The 20,541-nt window shown below is 40.4% G+C and overlaps 2 protein-coding genes across 2 annotated transcripts in view; one reads left to right on the plus strand and one right to left on the minus strand.

Annotated features, from left to right (window-relative positions):
- The window catches only part of ctnna1 (catenin (cadherin-associated protein), alpha 1), a 46,692-nt gene that overhangs the window by 23,054 nt on the left and 3,097 nt on the right, over positions 1–20,541 (minus strand). The window contains exons 3-7 of the mRNA XM_088386807.1: positions 19,559–19,754; positions 13,359–13,525; positions 12,888–13,007; positions 11,765–12,034; positions 10,464–10,667 (exon numbers count right to left, since the gene is read on the minus strand). Of these exons, the coding sequence (XP_088242933.1) occupies positions 10,464–10,667; positions 11,765–12,034; positions 12,888–13,007; positions 13,359–13,525; positions 19,559–19,754 (957 nt within the window). The remainder of the gene's footprint in view (positions 1–10,463; positions 10,668–11,764; positions 12,035–12,887; positions 13,008–13,358; positions 13,526–19,558; positions 19,755–20,541) is intronic.
- lrrtm2 (leucine rich repeat transmembrane neuronal 2) lies at positions 1,809–7,001 on the plus strand. Its single transcript, XM_088386818.1, has 2 exons — positions 1,809–2,456; positions 3,198–7,001. The coding sequence occupies exons 1-2, from the start codon at positions 2,231–2,233 to the stop codon at positions 4,829–4,831; spliced, it is 1,860 nt and encodes a 619-aa protein (XP_088242944.1). The 5' UTR covers positions 1,809–2,230; the 3' UTR covers positions 4,832–7,001.

A 20,541-nucleotide genomic window follows, 5' to 3' on the forward strand; every position in this document is an offset into this window, starting at 1 on the left:
TCAACTTTTTTCCCCTTCAGTTGGGATTCAGTTCTTGTTTGGTTGTTTCCCCCCTCCCCCTACTCTTGCAATCCTATTTCATTCATACCAAGCCTATATTTCATTTCCGCACCAGAGGATTCAAAGTGCACTTCTTAAGATGCTTATTATGGACGCAATTTTTCTGTGGCAGCTTTTAATGTTCTAAACTAAGTCTATCCATTACTTTAGGGACAGACTTAAAATCAATCCTTTTCCACAAAACCATCCGACTGGATTCCGTGAAAAGTATGCCATATAAGTAAAATCAGTTGTTTCTTTCAAAATGCTTTAATGCATAACCTTCCTCCACCCCCCAACCTACTCTTCAATTCTCCGGAGGTATCACAGTGGGTGGTTATAACAGTAATTCACAAATATGACAGTTACATGCCGTTTGAGGAAGGCAAAAAAAAGAATCAGTCAGCCGTCTGATGCAATCAGACAAAATAAATTTCGTATTTTAAAACTTGTTATATATTGAAAGAGCAAAGTGCAACATAATTATGGCTAGGCATTTATTTATTTAAATAACATTATCCTATTAAGACAATCAAGAACAGATTCTTATTGCCGACAGGCAGCAGCAACCATAGTAAAGCAAAGGATAAATCAAACCAAAGTATAAATGCAGTACATACAGGCATATTGCAGTGTAGTAAATACCTCATATATGACAATTTGGGGATGAATGAGGCGAATTTTAATCTTTGTTCCAAGGTGTTCCACTCATTTAGGGCAGAAGATTTTTTTTTTTTTTTTTAAATTGACTTAAAAAAATGATGCGAGATTTGGAAATCAAGGTGTGCTTGATTTAGTTTCAGTGATAACTAGACTGGAAAGAGCATTTTGAATGTTAGTACAACTCGAATGAAGCCCAGTGTGGAGGAAGGAGATAGGAGTATAGTTGCCAATAGCATGAGCTATACTGTAATTGAGTTCTCCACAATATTTCAATTTCTCTGTATAAGTGCTCTGCAATTGGCTGGCGACCAATACATGGTGTTCCCTGTCTATCATCCAAAGTCAGCTGGGATAGGCTCCAGTTCACCCTGACCCAAATGAGACAAGCAGTAAATAATTGCATTGTTACTGTATACCTATTGCTACTGCTAATAGACAACGTTCACTTCATGCTTTCCCAGCTTCCTTGTATAGTTAGAAATGTGCAGTAGTTCATAAGAGTAACCACTGCCATTATCAAATTATCAAAGGGTAATTTAGAAAAGTAAGGTTTGCTATGTAACATTGTAATGTCACAGATAAGACAGAAATAAATGTATTGTGTTTGTTCAATATCAAATTGTAATGTGGATATTAATCTCACTTTGTGGTTTGCTGCTGAGCATATTGTACTAATAGAATTTTTTAAATGACAGGCATGTTCAAGGCTTGTACTGTTTTTTGTTCTTTAAGACCTTGTGCTCGTGCGTAAACATTCCAATGTCAGGTTACATAAACTATTCTGTTACATTCTATTAATACTGCTATCATACACTTCTCTGGAAACATGCATTTTATTTTTTTCATATTACTGGTCATGTTATTTTTAAATAGATTGCAGTCTTATATTGAATAGCAGCCCAGTCCCACATTCAAAATATCCATATTCTGATTGCGACAAGTTAGTGGGAAATAAGTGGGGGCGGAAAAGAAGACTGGAGGTACACAAGCAGTGGTATGAGGCAGGGAGCAAGTGACTGAGCAAGTGAGCGAGACAGAGAGCGAGCGAGAGGGTTGTTTGAGTGGGAGAGAAAAAGAGAGAGAGAACGAGTAGTGATGGTCGACGCCAGGCTGCCACCACTCTGTAGCAGTGAGTGGCTGCAGCAAAAAGCACAGAATAACATCCCTGGCTCCCCGCTCGCCTTTTTTTTCCCCTCTCTCCTTGCGTCTCGGCAAGCAGATGAGGGCTCTGCTCACGGCGCTGCGGAGACAATGTTGGGACTTAGCTGGCGTCAGAAGCAGATTCTTTGGATGCCATCAACAAGTTAAGAGTGGAGGACTCGAGCCATGAGAGGGGAAGGATTGATATTGAAGTAAGCGGCTCATCTGACATCATTGCAGAGGAAAGAAAAGGGTGAAAAGAAAAAAGGGAGGAGGAGAACCTCTAGCAGAATCGCAGGGACTGCAACTGCTCAACTTAGGAAAGAAAATATCTGCTATACTTCTAGGATTCGCTGGATAATGACAATTTAAACCACTATTGGATTTTATGGGACAGCTAAAAAAAAAAACAGGAATAACCATCCTGGGACATGGAAATGTCTATTTTCTCGCCTTTGCGTGGGCTCAGCATTGTTTCATTCCAAAAGCGGTTGGTTCATTTTGTGCTTTTCCTAAAAGGTTCTTTCCATTTGGATGTTTTTTCCATGCGGGTGCTCAAAAAGTCTGCAAAGAAGGACAGTTGAATGCGGCTTCCGATGTGCACAAAAGAATGGGTAAGTTTGTTTCTTATATGAAAGGTCTAGCTATGACTAAGGAAGGAGAGTAGGAGCTTGAAAAGCAAAGAACTGACATCTCTGGCAGAATTTATCTACTCTCCTCCACCAACAGACAGAGAGACAGACACACAAACACACACACACACACACACACACACACACACACCATCATTTATCAATGTATTCTATAAACAACCGTATAATCCAACTGCACCACAGGCTGGGCTCTCTTCATGAAGCAAGGTTGACAGTTAATCCTGACAGAGGCTGCTGTACTCTACAATAAATTGTTTAAAACAAAAATCAACACATTGTGAAGAGGTTGTTCAATCTGGTACTCTTATTTGGTTAAGATGGATGATTCTGATTGCAGTGATCACAGTAGGGTTGGTTGGAAGACAGCATTTAGTTAGAACCACCCTAAAAAGACAGGCAGCATAAAGGAAGAACTTTATGCAAGGTGGTTGCATATCTTAGATTTTTTTTCCTCAAAGGTGTACCAAAAATTTCCAAATATATAGAAGCATTAATGAAATCCTATCAGTTAAATCATCGTTGTAAAATTGAGGTGCCGATGGTACGAAGAGTGGACTTGAAATTATTCGTTAAGGGGGGACAAGTATTTGGATTTAGAATAGAAACAAATTCAGTAAACTGCTCAATTCTAATTAGCTCGGATGAGCTTCGCCCTTCGCCCACATCCTTCATGCTCATTTGCTTTCTTTCAAATCCACTCAGGTTTTCATTCAAGGTGGCCATTGGTGGGACCTGCACCAGCGGCTCTTTGTCTGTACATGATCAGCATGCTCCTTGTGTGCCTGCTGCCTTCTGCATCATGCACAACCTGCCCTCAAAAATGCCGCTGTGAGGACCTGCAGTTCTACTGCGACACCCAAGGACTTCAGGCACCCCCAGATGGTGTGGACAAAGGGGCCCTAGGGCTTTCACTACGACACAACAGCATCACTGAACTCAGCCCTGATCAATTCTACGGCTTCAGTCAGCTCACCTGGTTGCACCTAGACCACAACCAGATCACTACGGTTCAAGAAGATGCTTTCCAGGGGCTCTACAAGCTGAAGGACCTCAATCTGAGCTCAAATCGTATCACCAAGTTGCCCAATACAACCTTCATCCACCTCATTAACCTGCAGATTTTGGACCTGTCCTTTAATCAGATGACCGCGCTAGAACCAGAACTGTTTCATGGATTAAGAAAACTCCAGATTCTCCACCTACGATCCAATTTACTTCGTACCACACCCGTTCGTGCATTCTGGGACTGCCGTAGCCTGGAATATCTTGGTCTGAGCAGCAACCGTCTACGGAGTCTGGCACGAAATGGTTTCGCTGGGCTCATTAAACTCAAAGAGCTCCACTTGGAGCACAATCAGTTGACAAAGATCAACTTGGCCCATTTCCCACGCCTCGTTGCTCTCCAATTTCTGTATCTGCAGTGGAATAAGATCAACAACATAACATGCGGCATGGAGTGGACCTGGACCACTTTAGAGAAGCTGGACCTTACGGGAAACGAGATCCGTGTCTTGACACCCGATGTCTTTCAAACGCTGCCAAATCTCAAGATTTTACTGTTGGATAACAACAAATTAAGTAGTCTGGATGCCCAAGTCATGGATATGTGGCAGTCTTTAAGTACTATTGGCTTGTCTAGCAACCTCTGGGAATGTACCAAAAGGATTTGTTCGCTAGCCACTTGGCTAAGCACCTTCAAGGGAAGGTGGGAACATTCCATTCTCTGCCATAGCCCCGAATATGCCCAAGGTGAGGAAATACTCGATGCGGTATATGGATTCCAACTTTGCCAGAATTTTTCAGCACCAGTTGTTCAGACCACCGGTACAACCACAGACGCTACCACAGCTGCAGAGATGACAAGCTCCTTTTTTGGAATTATGCAGCCAACCCCTACGCAGGACTATGCAGAGGATAATTGGAGCTACTCCACATTGGCAACCACAACACAAACACCTATCATTTCTCAAGCAACCACCACTGCATTGGAAGAGGCAGCTGTAACAGATGACTTCTCCATCATGGACAATACCGTTATGACTCATCGGGTCATCATGGGGACTATGGCTCTTCTGTTTTCATTCTTTTTCATCATTTTTGTTGTATATATCTCACGGAAGTGCTGCCCCCCCACTCTGCGCCGGATACGCCACTGTTCCGCTATTCAGAACCGCCGACAGATGAGGACCCAGCAGCGGCAGCCTATGGCAGATCTAGCTACGCAGGTGCCCTATAATGAGTATGAGCCCAGCCACGAAGAAGGGGCACTTGTGATCATTAATGGCTATGGGCAGTGCAAGTGTCAGCAACTGCCTTACAAAGAGTGTGAAGTATGAACTATTTATTTCTAGGACATGTGGTTTGCCATTTGACCATTTGATGATACAGGGTTTGATTTTTTGATTCGTTTTGCAGTTCATGTGGAAAATAAAAACACACACACAATTTCTATTTTCCGGGATTTGAGAATACATGACATATGCTTACTGATCCAATGAAAGACATGAGGGTGTTAGGGTGATGTAGAGATAGGCATACATTTATTTTTCTATGAGTGCAAGTTGTTCGTACAAGGCAGGGGCAATCATTTTGAACAAGTGTCAACTGTGAGATTTGTCACCACCGTATGTCAATATTCCTCAGCACAGAACAAACACTCAAACATCAAATGACCCTCTGTAAACTACATTAAGTGGAAACATTACGTGTTGCTTTTTATAGATATCTGAAATCACCTTCTATTCACACCACAGAAACTGTAAACAAGTCAACTAACAGACGCTGAACTATAAATTGGATAAATGTAATTGTTCTGAGAGGTGATACATTTGCATTAACAAAATCCAATCACTCTTTCTGAAGGGACAATGCGAACGGGACAATTTCTAGAGGTTTGTAGTAACACTGATTTACACCTCCAACTAGTGCGAAAACAAAAAAAAAAGGTTTTATACCTTCCGCAGACAATGGGTTCGTTTCAATATAACATTCAGAAATTTCATACACATTCTTAAAATATCCCATGACACTTATCTACCTAGCTACTGCGCAGGTGAATGATTAACAAGGAAACGCTAATGAATAGCGCACATGCCAGACGGGGGACCATTTTATTGAGAAAAAAAAATCAAAGCTTTCCGTACCCCGGGCTCTTTACAGCTACCACACTAATAAGGACTGACAGCCCCGAGATTAAACCAATTACGGCAAGGCAAAAGAATCAAATATTCTGTCACCCACACCAGTGATCCAGCAACATTTTGCTTGTTCAGTCACAAATATGTTTCTTAATAGGCTCAATCTCTATGCTCAACAAAAGCATAAGTGATTCTTTTTATGAACTTGTTTTTATTCAGAGACAGACTACGTGAAGACTTCTATACTATGACAGCTGCCGGGTGTCTCAACCGAAACTGTGGACAATACCATGAAAACAACTGGAGATCAAGTGATAAGCAAACAGCAAGCCTGGGTCAGGAGACATTTGTATGCAGGAGGGAGAGGATGTGCATTAGCATCAGACTAAAGCTGCTGCCGCAGCTCCGCACTTCTTTGTGCTCAGTTTGGTGATGGGGGGCAGGGTGAAGGAGAGACACACAGTGGATATGATGTTGAGCATGGAAAGAGCAAATGGGGGGTAAAGTACTTGTTTAAAGTCATGTGCATATTTCTGACCTTTTGAAATATGTAGAACAATAAAAACTGAGTGTGAACACATTTGGTTTGCATTGAAAATTCAACATTTGACTGCACTACAGCTGGCAATCTTAGGAAAATATCAAAGTATTCCATTCATAGACCAATGTTACAAAACACCCAAACAAACGTGCGTGCAGGTGTCATTTGTAGTTTGGTCTCATCAGGTTGGTTTGAAACATCCAAATCAATGTTTGTGTTTGTGTGGCAGCACATTTTCATGAGATGTGTGTTCATACGTCAATAATTATTCCATCTAAAAGAGCAAAGGGAAACCGTGATTTCAAAATCAAACAGGTCTGCTGTGTTGTTACTTTTCATTTCCTTCAGCTTCGCACTGCTGTGACAACTACCCTTTTATCTGTCTTGCATGTTTCAAAGTGCCATCCAGGAGACAGAGACGTTCATTTATGGTACAGCAAAAGCGAGGATTACATGGCATTCCAATAAAATTTGATCAACTATTTGACATTTCACTGTTAAAAACTATGGTTGTGCCAGGTGATGGAAAAGCCACAGCATTTGTAGAAATATGCATCCCACTGCACTTTGGCTCTTTGTAAAATGTTTTTGTTTCCTCTTGTCATCCTCTAGCCCCCTATCCTGCCAGAAAAAAAAAGTAAAAAACAAGGAAACAGCTCCCTCCCTCTCTTGCCCAGCTTTTTCGTGCAAAATGAATGCTTCGCATATTTTGTATTGTAAATGTACAATTTCATATCTGTATAGTGCATAAGATGTGCCATCATGATCAAAAAAAAGTATCCTCAAAAACATAACAGTATATTTTTAAATAAAATGGCTCAAATAACAGTGTACCTTATTAATGCTCACAATGTACGTACTTTAGTTCATCACATTGTGGATAATGGAAGCGTTCGCATGCTGAAGAAGGAACAAAAATGACATGTAAATAATTTGAATTTCTAATTGCAGAATGTGCAAATATCTAGCATATGTTCCCCTAGGACTGATTGGCTGAGTCCATGGAATACACACTGGCTCTTTCCTAAAAAGACTCCAATCAACACACCTAAAATCCTCATGAAGACAAACGGTATACTCAATTTTCTTTACACCTAAAACATTTTCAAGTAAGCATTATGACATACCCAAATATATCTATTCAGTAGCGCGATTGCAGCCCAACCCCTCAAAGTTGGCATGCCAAACAAGAGGTGGTCTAAACTTGGAAGATGAAAAAGCATAAAGTGCACCTAAATTAAAATGACATACTACAGGGAAGGCCAACAACTTTGAGACTCAAAGGCCTGGCTCATAACCTCTCTTTGTGAACCTTGCTTTGTACACTGAGCTGTAATCATTTCAAGAATTAAGGTGTACAGTGCTCTCCAAAAGTAGGGTTAGGGAAGTTTGATTCCTTTATTTTTGTTATATATTGTAGAAATTGGAATTTCTGGTCAAAAGATGATTACGAGATCAAAGTTCAGAAGTCCAGCTTTCATATCACGGTATTTAAATCCAGATGTGTCAAACAACTAAGGACAGAAAATCTTGTTTGAAGCCACTCACTTTTCAAGTGAGCAAAAGTATTGGAATGTGACTGATGGGCGTTTCTACTGTAGTTAATCAGGTGTTGCCTTTTCGATTTACTGGTTACTCTATTCACTGGTGTTTGTTTTTGAGTTTGTGTTTCACATGTGCAAAACACATTTGCTGTTAAGCAAACATGAAGACCAGAGAGCAGTATATGGAAGAAAAGCAAACCATTTTGAAGCTGAGAAAAAGGGAGAAAAATAGACTGGCATTATTGGGCCATATATTGGGCATGGCCACAATACAACAATTTGTAATGTCCTGTAAAAGAAAGGAACTGCTAATGGACTGAGCAAGAGACATCAGGACAGGAAAAGGACTGCCAATGGTATCGGCAGCAGTTGCTGACAGAAACACTGTGCAAGCTGCGAAAAAACACATTAAGACCTCATTCCTGACATCACGAATAGCCTCCACAGGACAGGCATGAAGGTATCACAATCCGTAGTTTGAAGAAGTCTTCAATAGAATAAATATACAGGCTATACCACAAGATGCAAACCACTCATAAGGAAAAAGAATCAGAAGGTCAGCTTATGTTTTTGGAAAGTACTGAAATGAGTCAATACAAAGTGATCTACACCCTTTGGATAACAACCTTTTCTTTTTTTTTTTTTTAACTAGTGTGGCTGTTTGATGAAGTGAGTGATGGTGCAATTATACTTAGAATGAATAGGTTACTGTGCATTTTATTTGTTCACATAAAGTCATTTAAAACAAGTGAAACATCAGATTGAATGGTAACACGGTGTCCCTAGGGAAATGATGTGCAACATTTTCATCTGATTACACACAGTATTAGATTGGGTGGGTGCTACTGGCATGGACAATGGTTCATTCAACTGCCAGCCAGAATCCCTTGCTGCTCCCCACTGTACAATGACTTTCTCCTCTGGAGGCGAGAGAAGCGCCAGCTAAGCAGCGCTTATCAGTCAGCTCATGGCCAGATAAACATCTTGACGGAGGCCAAGTGAAAAGGAGAATCGTGATTTTCATTCTTTACCTAAATGTTCTGTTAACTAATGTATGTAATGCTGAATATTTACATTATTTTAAGGCAGGAAGTTTCAAACAAACGTCATTCCCAAATGTGCTTGACACGTCAAAAGGAAGTTAAATGAAACCGACTCATTCAAAAATTGTTCCTTTGGTTACGTCACTCAACATTTTCAAGAACACAAGTCTCATTTTTATCTTAAATTTTCAGTTGCAAGAAAAAGTACATGTGAAACTTTTTATCATTATTTCTGCATTAATTGGCAAATACGGAGTATGATAAGTGGTTCAGATAATGCATGGTCAATAGCCAAAAATTTGTGCAGCCCTGACTTACAAATGACCTCCCAAATTTTGAGATGAGGGTTTTTTTTTTTTTGTTGGAAGTGGGTGAGGTAATGTTCTAGCTATGGCAGCAGCAAACTTCATGACAATAAACAATTTGGCAGATAGCAAACAATTCGACAACAGAAGCCAAGTAATCCTAAACAAAGAATAACACTGTGTATATTATACATATTAAAATATTAAACATCATTTCAGCTATATCATCTACACAGCTAAAAAGCAGTGAGAAAAAACGAAAACGTACATAACAAATTTAAAAATCTTCAAACTAAACCCAAAAGTCTGCAGTTTAAGCCCATCTTGTTCATGTCATTTGCTCACTGCTTGGAGCCAAAACATTAAGACTTGTGGACTTGAGCGTTGAAGCAGACATAACACGCCACCCCACCAGGCCCCGCCCTCTTTGAGCCCAAAATACCTGAAGCATTTCCCATACATTTTATCCTTGTTTGTTTTTGTTTGAATGTTACATTACACAATGTTTGTAAAAAGTGTCTTTAAGGGGTTTAAGTGTGTTTTAACAAGTTTAAATTAAGAGTGTGCTGTATCTATAGTAAAGTGGGTTTTTTCTTTTTTTTTTTTTCTTTTTTAAACATTTCAACCTATTGCAATCAGACCTGGAACATTTCCCCCGCAATAAATGGGTACGTGATAAATGGGCATTTACTGTTGTTTGAAACAGCTCCAAGCAGCTTACAAATTCGCCAATATATCACAACTGGACATTTCTAAATCAATCAAAATTTTCATCTGTGTTGATATGTGTTAAAACGTATAAATAAAAAATAGGGGTGAGGCCTCTGAAAAGCACCATTTTCTTATCAGCTAAGGTGGCTTGATTTGTTCTTAAACATTTAGTTTACTTTCAGCCAGAAAATTATACCACGCTATCTTGCTGGGCCTTCTCATGGTAAACAATACACCCAAGTCAAGGGGGAATACTTAAACGTGGCATGTTGAATGGAAAAGCACATTATTGCAGCTTGAGGCAAGCGTTAGAATTAAGACACTTCATTTAATTATGGATGGTAAAGGTTCTCTTGTCTATGAAAGCGACTCAGAAAACCCCCTAAATTCATCATGCAACCATCCTTTACATTTACTTGCTCATTTCTATAAAGTAGGGTGGAGCCCGTATAGTTATCCTTATCAGGCCAAGACCCGGACTTATTTCGAGGTTTTGGTACTTGCTGCGCTGGTGGGTATAAGACTAGAAATAAACTCAATGTAACTCAAGTGATTACAAGAAGAATTTTGATAATCCCCAATTGATACAACCAAATTAAAAAGTCGGTTGCCAAGTGTTTACTCGTGTAATAAATCTGGACCCTGATATGAGCGACAAAAAGAAAAGAAAAAAAAAACTTCACTTACATTGCCCATATACTCAGACAGCAGATCCTGAAGAGCCTGGCGCACTGAATTGCATTCAGCCACAATTCGCTCCCTGCGGTCATCGCGAGTGCAAGACGAGTCGGCCATGAGGGCAGCGCCACTGATGATGCTCTCAAGACGTTCCTCCAGGGATGGACGAAAGCGCTCCTCACTAAATGCCAGAGGGTCCACAATGATTTGTTTCTAAGAATAAAAAAGAAAAAATGCCATAATATATTATTCCAATGTTAGTAATGTAGTTCATTAGGCAGCTGCAATCACAGCCATATTCAGCCCCCTGCATTCATTCCATCTAACGTGACCTCCTCTGCTTCTGTGTCACACGAACTTATCAAATTGCTTCCGATGGAAACGAGGGGGTGGCGCTGACTCAAGAGTGAACTCAAAGTTGCCCATGTGCACCTGATGCGTAAATGAGCAGGTGAGTCATAAAGGAAGGCAGATAAATTTGGAGTAGACCATTTTTGATTGTACAAAAAAGAGGACATTTTGGCCCAAAATGTCTAATATACATAGCATACATTCAAGTATCATCCAAATATGAACTAAGAAAAAAGAAAACCGAGGTCCTATCATATCGTAAAATTGTTATTCGTAACTACAGTAGATTTGATGGGCAGTTTGTCTTGTGGTTTACGACTTACCAATCAACACCACTGTATGGCATGCAAAATTCTATGAGTAATGAAGCAGTGCATTTTCCAGCCATAGCTATGCAAGTGACAGCATTACTCAACAAGGTAAACAATGTCCTATTGAGAGCACAGCTATGCTGACCGGTTCAATAGCTAATTGACTCAATAACATGGTAGAAGACTGCAATGATCATGTATTTTTAGAATTCAGTGGAGATCCGCTCATTATCTGAACAGGGTGAATATGGAAAACTATTTTGTAATCAAAATCTTGTCTGCTAATAGCTTCATTGGCTGCATTTATCACCCCACACAACATTAAGATGATTAGCTCAGTGTTCTATCCCGCTGTTAAGGTTTTATTTATTTTTTCATTGCCAATGAATCAACTGTTATGAGTATGACGCAGGTTTCAACTCGTGTTAAACTTAAGCTTAGAACATTTAACTTTGTTTACAGTATGCACACGGTACACTCTGTAACTCTTCTACTCAAACCTATTTGACAAAAACATAGATATGACATGGTTTCGGTTTAGAATTTAATAAGGTAAGTAGTGCGCTACAGTTGCTGATGTGCCAAATCCACAGACAAGTCATGGAGCACAAGACAACGGGTTGTCATTCTGCAACCACTTGTACTTACGTCAAAATTGTTGAGGGCATATGCCAGCTCTCCTCCGCCTGCCGGTTGATTGAGTGCCGAGTCTTCTGTGGCAGTGGCCTGAGCGGCATTGGAGATGCCAGAAACGGCATGCTGCAGCTGCTTGTAGATCAGGTCACGGTTAGCCTTGTAGGCGGCAACGTCAGGATGCTGCAGGCAGGCATGGGATGCTGTGTACAGCATGGGAATGTTCTTCTGGAGAACACCACGGGCAGCAGCCATTTGGTCTTTGTGTTGGGAATCCTTTAACTCCTAAATGAAAGCATGGTAAAGTGTGGTAAGGTAGTTTTTTAACATGAGACCAGGTCTGTCATGCCCTTAACTAAGTGTGAGTTCTGTGACCTAGACTCATTTGTTGCCGGCAGTATGAATACAAGTCATAAGTCAGTCAAAAGACTGTATAATACTGTATAATTTATTTCTACTCAAAGTTGTGCATTATATAGAAAATAGACCAAATCAGCTTCCATTGTTTCATGGAACAAACAAAAAAAGCACACGCACAGGATTCACTTCCAGCTGAGCTTTAAAGTGTACCTGTGGAGCGCAGAAGGAAAAATATATATGGTTTGTCAAGAAATCCAATGTCTAAAGGCACTTTTGGTTACACTGGTTTTATAAAAGCAAGCTTATATTAGCTCGCCTATTTGTCGAGACGCCCTGGGCGCAGCCATGTGGCCTGAAAGAAGGGGAGCCCAAGGGGAGCCGTGACGCAGGAGCTTCTCGGCTCAGCCAGCTCCTTAATACAACGCGGCATTTTCTTGATCAGATATTGACAAATATGAGTCACTCACACTTTACCTCAATAGAGACGGAGGTATAATAAATAAAGACATAAAAAAAATTGTTGTCAAATGAGGGGGCAGGCGGGGCTGACGCGATTGCTCTTAGCCAGTTTTTTTTTTTTTAACTCCCCTCCTCCCCCATTGCGGCTTATTACAGCCATGGGCAAGCAAGCTGGCATACCACTCAATAGCAAAGTGGTGGTTGCAAGGGACAGCCCAGTCAACGTCACATCCGTTCTGTGCATTCAAATAAACCAGGGGGGTTATTTTGGCAAATACAAGACAAGACACTAAAAGAAAACACTAAATACTTATTATACCTGTTGTCTTTTGGCTGCCATGATGTTCAGCTTGTCAACCTCCGGCTTCAAGGCCTTATACTGGATCCCTAGCTCCTGTTCCGTTCCTGCATTACGCACTTTCACAAGGCTGTCCTCCACCTCAAGATGAAAGAAACAATGCTTCAGGAAACAAAATTCTTACATTTAAAATTCAACTTCTTAAGATTTCTCAGGCCAATAAATTGTGTCTTCTCATAGACTAATAATCACAATCTGCAAATTTAATGTACCCAAATTATCATTTTAACATAATTGAAAATGAGAATGACACCTCCAAAATATACAACTGTGTTAATCATTTATGTCTGCAGAGAATTTGTATCCAAAAGAGTGTTAAATCTGACTTCATTTCACTAAACTGGCCTTATCTGGCTGCACTCCAAACTTTAATCCATGAATATCCTCCATTTCTCTGCTTTGTCGGTCAAAATGTCATGCAATCTCTCTCACCAGTTTAAGCTGCAGCAGAAGTTTGTAGACGTCGGACATGTCTGCCAGAACCAACAGATGTGTGACTGCCGACAAGAGGGCTCTGGCAGCACGAACCATATTGCCCCTCTTTACAGAGGAGCAGGGGTCTTCAGCAAATTCTCCAGAAGCCTGCCTCATTGAATCACCTGGGAATAGAATATATCTGTCAGCATGTCTACTCGGGTAACATTTGAATTACAATCGCCCTGGCAACTAAAAAGCTTTATTATGGCATTGATATATCAACATACCACCTTGAGATGGCACTAGAATTCAGACGTCATCAAGCAAAGTCGGAATTTGTAGCCGACAGTGGAATCAATGCTACATGTAAGGGTTACAGCAGAGATACATTTGTGTAGTATGAATTTTCTTTTCACATTGAATGAGTCAGCACATTATACATCGAGTTTTTGTATTTGAGTTGTGTGTTGAAGAGATATCAGGCAATTAAAATGTACACAACGGAGAACAGCTTGACACATTCCATCTTGAGGGGCATTCGTTCTACATTTCTAATACAATTTCCAAATGCACGACTCAGGTCAAAGTCCCAACAAAAGGCCTGCAATCTTGTTTGTCCAGCACCATGATTTGTCCTACATTGGCCTGTATGGTTGACTGAGCGCATATTGACTTTGTTGGCTCACATTATGAACATCAGTACATCATTCAATAGGTTACATTAATAGGGGAGCATGGAAATTCAAAAGGATGTAGTATGGACCTAAAATACAGTGAGCTCCATATAAATCGTAATCCAAAAACTAATAAAAAGAGTGACAGGACGGTATATATTCCCATTGCCTAAAGCAAAGTAGATATGGATGGCAAAGGGTTCACCAAACAAAAATGGCCAAGACTGAGTGAGAAGTGAAGTTCACAACATTGTAAAAAGTGCATGTGTGATAAATTCATAAATTCAATAAAATTCAGGGGCACCTTTCTCTCAACTATGTAATAGTCACCCCAAAACAAATCTTTTAAAGAACTATTTTTGTTAAAATGCATTCGAGTGGAAGTCGTGTACCCTACATAAATGCCAAATGAAAAATCCAAAACAATTGTTACTCATCCCAGCTTTTGGAATCACAAGTAAACAATCCAAAAACTTATATGACTCCAGGTAAGACAATTTGATTAATTGAAATCATTAAAAGCGAAATGCCTTAAAAAAAAAAAAAAAGATGTATTTAACTCACCTATTTATGCAACAAAAACTGCAATGAGGTTTTTAATTGTTTTGAACTGAGGAGGACCATTTTACCTCACAGCATTGACCATTACATGGATAAAGATCAGCACAGATTCAACAACAGCCGCTGCACGTCTCGGCTATAACCAGCCCTTGTGAACCAAATCAATTAGGCCATTTTCAGGCAGTAGCTGGCAATCCGTCAAGACTTTGAAAAACCTCTACTTGTATAATGTCCACCTGTGGCCCATTAAGAGATATATTGCTTGGTGAGCCTCAATAACACCAACGCAAGAAAGAAACAGACAGAATAGAATAGAATAGGATAGAATAGAATAGAATAGAATAGAATAGAATAGAATAGAATAGAATAGAATAGAATAGAATAGAATAGAATAGAACAGTGTTTCCCAACCTTTTTTCAATCACGGCACACCTTTTCATTGGAAAAAATCTCGCGGCACACCGCCAACAAAAATCTGTTAAGCTCCTATATTAAAATCAGTTATATTACAACGAAACACGTACAGTCCTATTCCTATATATGTATGGAGAGTCGAATAATTTAATAGAAATAAATACTAAATATTCTTTAAATTGTATTCCTTTTTTTAAATAAAAGTGACAGTTTTTTAAAAAGGTTTTAGACGGTGTAAGAAATAAACTATTTAAAGTGATTGTGATTAAAATAAAAGAATCAACGTGATTTTGTTTACTGTTTTAGACTAGGTCTATAAATATTGCAACAATAAGAACAAAGTCACTTTTAAAGACGCTCTGCTGTTCTGACAGCAGCTGAGTGGCTATCACAGTCGAGAAATCTCGACTTGACTGCTTATTTTACGTATGTAAAAAATAACCAATCCAGGTTCTCCGGTTGAACTGCATGCTCTGATTTCCATTGCACCACAAACGCACCACAACCGTCATAGTGTCTGTCACTGTTAGCAAAAGCACACAGCAACACACACATAAACTGAATATGTGCCGATGCAATACAATCAGATCGACACAATATGAAATCTCAAGATTCTCCGATTCTCCACACATGCACGATTAGCAAGTGGCTGACCAGGCCTTGCGCGAACTGACCAGTGGTTTGGCGATCCTGTTTACAATGCGCTCCGTAATTAATATTGGACAATCCCACGGCACAGCTGAACGTCTCTCACGGCACACCAGTGTGCCGCGGCACAGTGGTTGGGAAACACTGGAATAGAATAGAATAGAATAGAATAGAATAGAATAGAATAGAATAGAATAGAATAGAATAGAATAGAATAGAATAGAATAGAATAGAATAGAATAGAATAGAATAGAATAGGAGAGCAGTTGTGGCTTGCCTTCAACATGAAGGGAAAGTGCTACTTGAGCTTTAGGCAAACAAATTTAACCTGGTGAAAAAAAACAATAAAAAAAAACAATAGAAACTTGAAATCTCTGGAACACAAACAAAGGCCCCTGGAACAAGCACAAACTGCATTACATGTGGACGGCCATCCTTGATAACGTCATCAATGTTTTGTTACATCCTTACATTGTAACAGCTGGCAGGTCACAGCTGGGTGGAAAAGGTTACATGAATCCAGGGGATGAAGGCGATGTTGGCTTTTTCAATGGTCACATTATCAGTCCAGTCACGCTCCACTGGGCAGCATAGCAGAGCTGACAGCCGGCACGAGGCACCAGCGGAGTGCTTGCATTCCAGCCGGGTGACAGCTTACTGCATCTACAGTAACAACACTGAAGTGTGTGTCACAAAGGCTAACTAGCCACATGTCAGCCACCTCCAAAGTATTGAGAGGATAGCTGAAGTGGGGGCACATTTAACTCGCTGGGCAACTTGAGGCAACAAAGACACACGAGCACAGCTGTCACATCGAGTGGAGATAACAGTTGTACTCAAGACACCGTTCAGAAAAGTCTGGGAGTATTGTTAGATTTTGTCCCAGTTCTTTATCTTTAATGCTTACTGTGCTAATAGTAATTACCAGGAGGCTGCCTTCTCAGTTTAACTATTTAATGGATGCCAGAAAGATCGATACACAGCTGTGGAGACTTCTCTGCAAGATTGCGGACCTCCAAGGTCCTTATTCTTATACTACTCTTGGGCGCCCTCCTCTATGGGGGCAACTCTGCCTAGCCTGTGAGATAATGTGTGAACTTGCAGTCTTAACTGAGATCAACTCATATGTGTGTGCAAAGAGTGTCAAAGAGAAGGGAAAGCCAGTGGAAGCAAGAGAAAAGTCACATCAAGATATCGGTATAGGTCAAGCTACCTAGCTAATTACATGTGCCATAAAGGTCTATTCTAACTATGCAAAACCAGATAATTGGGAGTATGTGAAAACAGATAAATAAAATAATAAAGACATTAATTGGAACTTGCTGTAGCAAGTCTGTCAACTTTGCTATGGTGGAGTCTCGTCTTGTTTTAAGTAGCAAAATGCAAACTGAAAAGCAAGACGTAAGCTCTATCCATCCATTCTAGGCACCGCTTATCCTCACTTTGGTCATGGATGTGCTGAAGCCTTGAACCATCTGCCATTGGCCCAAAAACAAATACAGCGCAAACTGGTTGCCAGCAAATCATAGTTAAAGTTAAAAAGTCCCAATGATCATCGTCACACACACATCTGGGTGTGGTGAAATTTGTCCTCTGCATTTAACCCATCCCAATGTGATTTTGATCCATCCCCTGGGGGAGAGGGGAGCAGTGAGCAGCAGCGGTGCCGCGCTCGGGAATCATTTGGTGATCTAACCCCCCAATTCCAACCCTTAATGCTGAGCGCCAAGCAGGGAGGCAATGGGTCCCATTTTTATAGTCTTTGGTATGACCCGGCCGGGGTTTGAACCCACAACCTTCCAGTCTCAGGGCGGACACTCTACTACTAGGCCACTGAGCTGGCGATAAGTGCTTACCCCGATAGGAATATGTCAGATAAATTATTTACATAAAACAATGCCACGACAAACATCGCCTCCCTTTCTTTGTCCTTTGCATTAGCGCTTTAATACAGTGAGACTTGTTTCTGTACTCAGCAGGAACATCAACCACCAAAAACAAGGAAGCATTTTGAAAGTGGCTACTCAAAGAGGAGCTAAACCCAAAATGTCAAAACTGATGACATTCTTAACATACATATGTTCTTCATAAGCAGTTTACATATTTTCACTCCCAGACAAGTGCAATCCCAAGAACAGAGTCCTGCCCTATTTATTTACTGAGACAGCAATTGCAACATTGAGTTTTTCATCTTGTGAGGCAAGAGAGAAAAAGAAAATCAAACGTTACATGTTAGGCATTCGTCTTACAGCCCCTCGAGGCAGAAAACGCATTGAAAATTAAGCCTACACAGAGCGCCATCAACAGGTAGCTCCACTGAGTGGGAGACTAAAAGGTAGCATTGCTATGCTCAATATGACAATCACATTGTAGCGGAGCTCACCCCATAAAAATAATTTTAAAAGGGTCCCAATTACCAACCAAAGTTAAACCAAAGGCCCATTCCTAATTTTGTACAAAATACAGTGTTAAAATCAGGTAGCTATGTTTACTGCTAAACTGTAGTTGGGACACAGCAGCCTTCCTGCTCCCAAACTAAATTGGCTACAAGCAAATATTGCACAAATACAGATGGTGGCCATCTTTCATTTCTGACATACCAACAGTAACTTGGATAACTCTGGTGTGACGGGATTCCAATCTCAGGACTACTGTGACAATTAGATTGCAACACATTTGCTCATGGACACAATCCATATTTGCCAAAGAAAAAACTGCTTACCCCGAAATGCTATTGGAGCTGTGGCCAGAAGACTCCAAATCAGGTTCATCCCCTCTTTTCACAACACTGATGTCATACGAGTATTGATACTATGCCAAATGTTTACCTAGGTGTCTAAGCATTTAATTTGTCATTTGCTTGTGACGTACGCACTTTCTGGTTTACTGATTACCGTATTTTCCGGACTATCAGTCACAGTTTTTATTCATAGTTTGGCCCGGTGTGTGATTTATACTCCGGTATGTGTGAAATTATTAACACATTATTATATCATTTCACATGTTATTTTCACACTGAACACTGTATATTCTGACTGTCTGCTGTATGCACACTTGCTCCATTTTTGCTCCTCCTGTCATTTGTTTATTTATTATTTATTCATGGCTCTTATTTATTCATTGTTTGTGCCTTCTTGTTTTTACTTTTTGTGCTGTTTACTTGTATGTATATTGTGTACTACGTCTTGTCACCGTGGGATAGTGGGAAACGTAATTTCGATCTCTGTGTGTCTTGACATGTGAAGGAATTGACAATAAAGCAGACTGACTTTTTTGACTTTGATCATGGTCACAGGTGTCAAGCTCTAAAAAAAAAAAATAATAATCGTAAATAAAAATAAAGGTCCGTGTTGATCATTTCTGCAACTGTCGATGAGTCTGACGCAAGCGACGTAGAAGAAGAAGCGCCGCATCTTCTACCTCCGGAGTTAGCGGAGTTGTTTAAAAGTGACACCGAGGATGAAGATTTCATTAGCTTTAGTGACTTGAAGTAACACGGATGGTTTGGTAAACTTGTTAGCATGTTATTTATGCTATAGTTATCAGAATAACTCTTAATATGCTTTGTTAACATACCAGGCATGTTCTCAGTTTGTTGTTTATGTGTAATGTAACAGCATAACGTACAATTATTCAGCCGGTCGTTGCCTCTATTCTAATTTTATTTTAAATTGACTTTCAAGATGACGCGTCTGTTCTTGGTGTTGGATTTTATCAAATAAATTTCCCCCAAAAAGCGACTTATACACCAGTGCGACTTGTATAAGGCTTTTCCCTCCTTATTATGCATTTTATGGCTTGTGCGACTACTCCGGAGCAATTTATAATCCAGAAAATACATTATATACCTAGGAGAAACTAGCACAAACCAAAGAGCAAAGCTTATCAAGCATTTCCAATACAGTAAGTATCCCTTACCTTGCTTGCGGACATCTTCAACTGCAGCAGTCAGCTCATCCTTAAGGAACTGACTCTCTTTTGCAATTTTCTCTCCTTTTTCCAGGAAGTTCTGGGTGGCGGTCTCTACTGAAGCTGCCAGGACATGTGCCTTCTTAGAGCGTCCCTTCTTCTTGTTCGAGGGGCCTTTGTTACTTGAGTTTACCAGAGTGGTGACCTGTGGTGGGAATACAGTGAGGTCAAAAAAAATAACTGAAATGGGGCTGTGTCTCATATAGAGATGCACCGATCCGATATCTGGATCGGATATCGGCCCCAATATCAACAAAATAGATGGATCGGGTATCGGAAAATGCAGCCGATCTGTGAGCCGATCCTTTCCTTAATCTATTGGGACGGGGGCTACGTCATATGTCAGCAGCACGTGTGCCGCATGCCACGAGAGTTTTCTAAACAAACACAAACATGGAGCGAACGAAAGAGTCAGCTGTGTGGAGGTAATTTAAACTGAACACGCCAACTAGCTCGACGGCAGTTTGTAATGTCTGCAAAGCTAATGTTGCCAGGGGTGGTGGAAGTACTGCCAGTTATAGTACTACCAATTTAATTAAGCATCTCCAGAAACACCACGCAACGGAGCACCAGGAGTTCCAGCAGTTGAGCAGATCTACTAAGGGAGCGGGAGGTGGACCTACACGGCAGTTAACGTTAGCAGATGCACTGCAAAGACGGGAGAAATTCCCAGGCAATAGCACAAAAGCTATGAGAATTACTGAGAAAGTGCTGGAATCCATGGTTTTGGATGGACAACCGATGAGTGTTGTTGAAAACGAGGGCTTTCGATGTTTACTTGAGCACCTGGAGCCACGGTACAATTTGCCATCGCGCAAGTATTTTTCTGAGACCGCACTGTCAGAAATGTATGAGAAAGTGTGCGAACACATGTTTACATTGCTTGATTATTGTATTTGACCAAGTCACTCGTTTATTCTCTTGTCCTGATG

The sequence above is a fragment of the Syngnathus floridae genome, chromosome 1 (genome assembly GCF_059516105.1).
Source record: "Syngnathus floridae isolate MCC-2025c chromosome 1, RoL_Sflo_1.0, whole genome shotgun sequence".
Classification (NCBI taxonomy): domain Eukaryota; kingdom Metazoa; phylum Chordata; class Actinopteri; order Syngnathiformes; family Syngnathidae; genus Syngnathus; species Syngnathus floridae.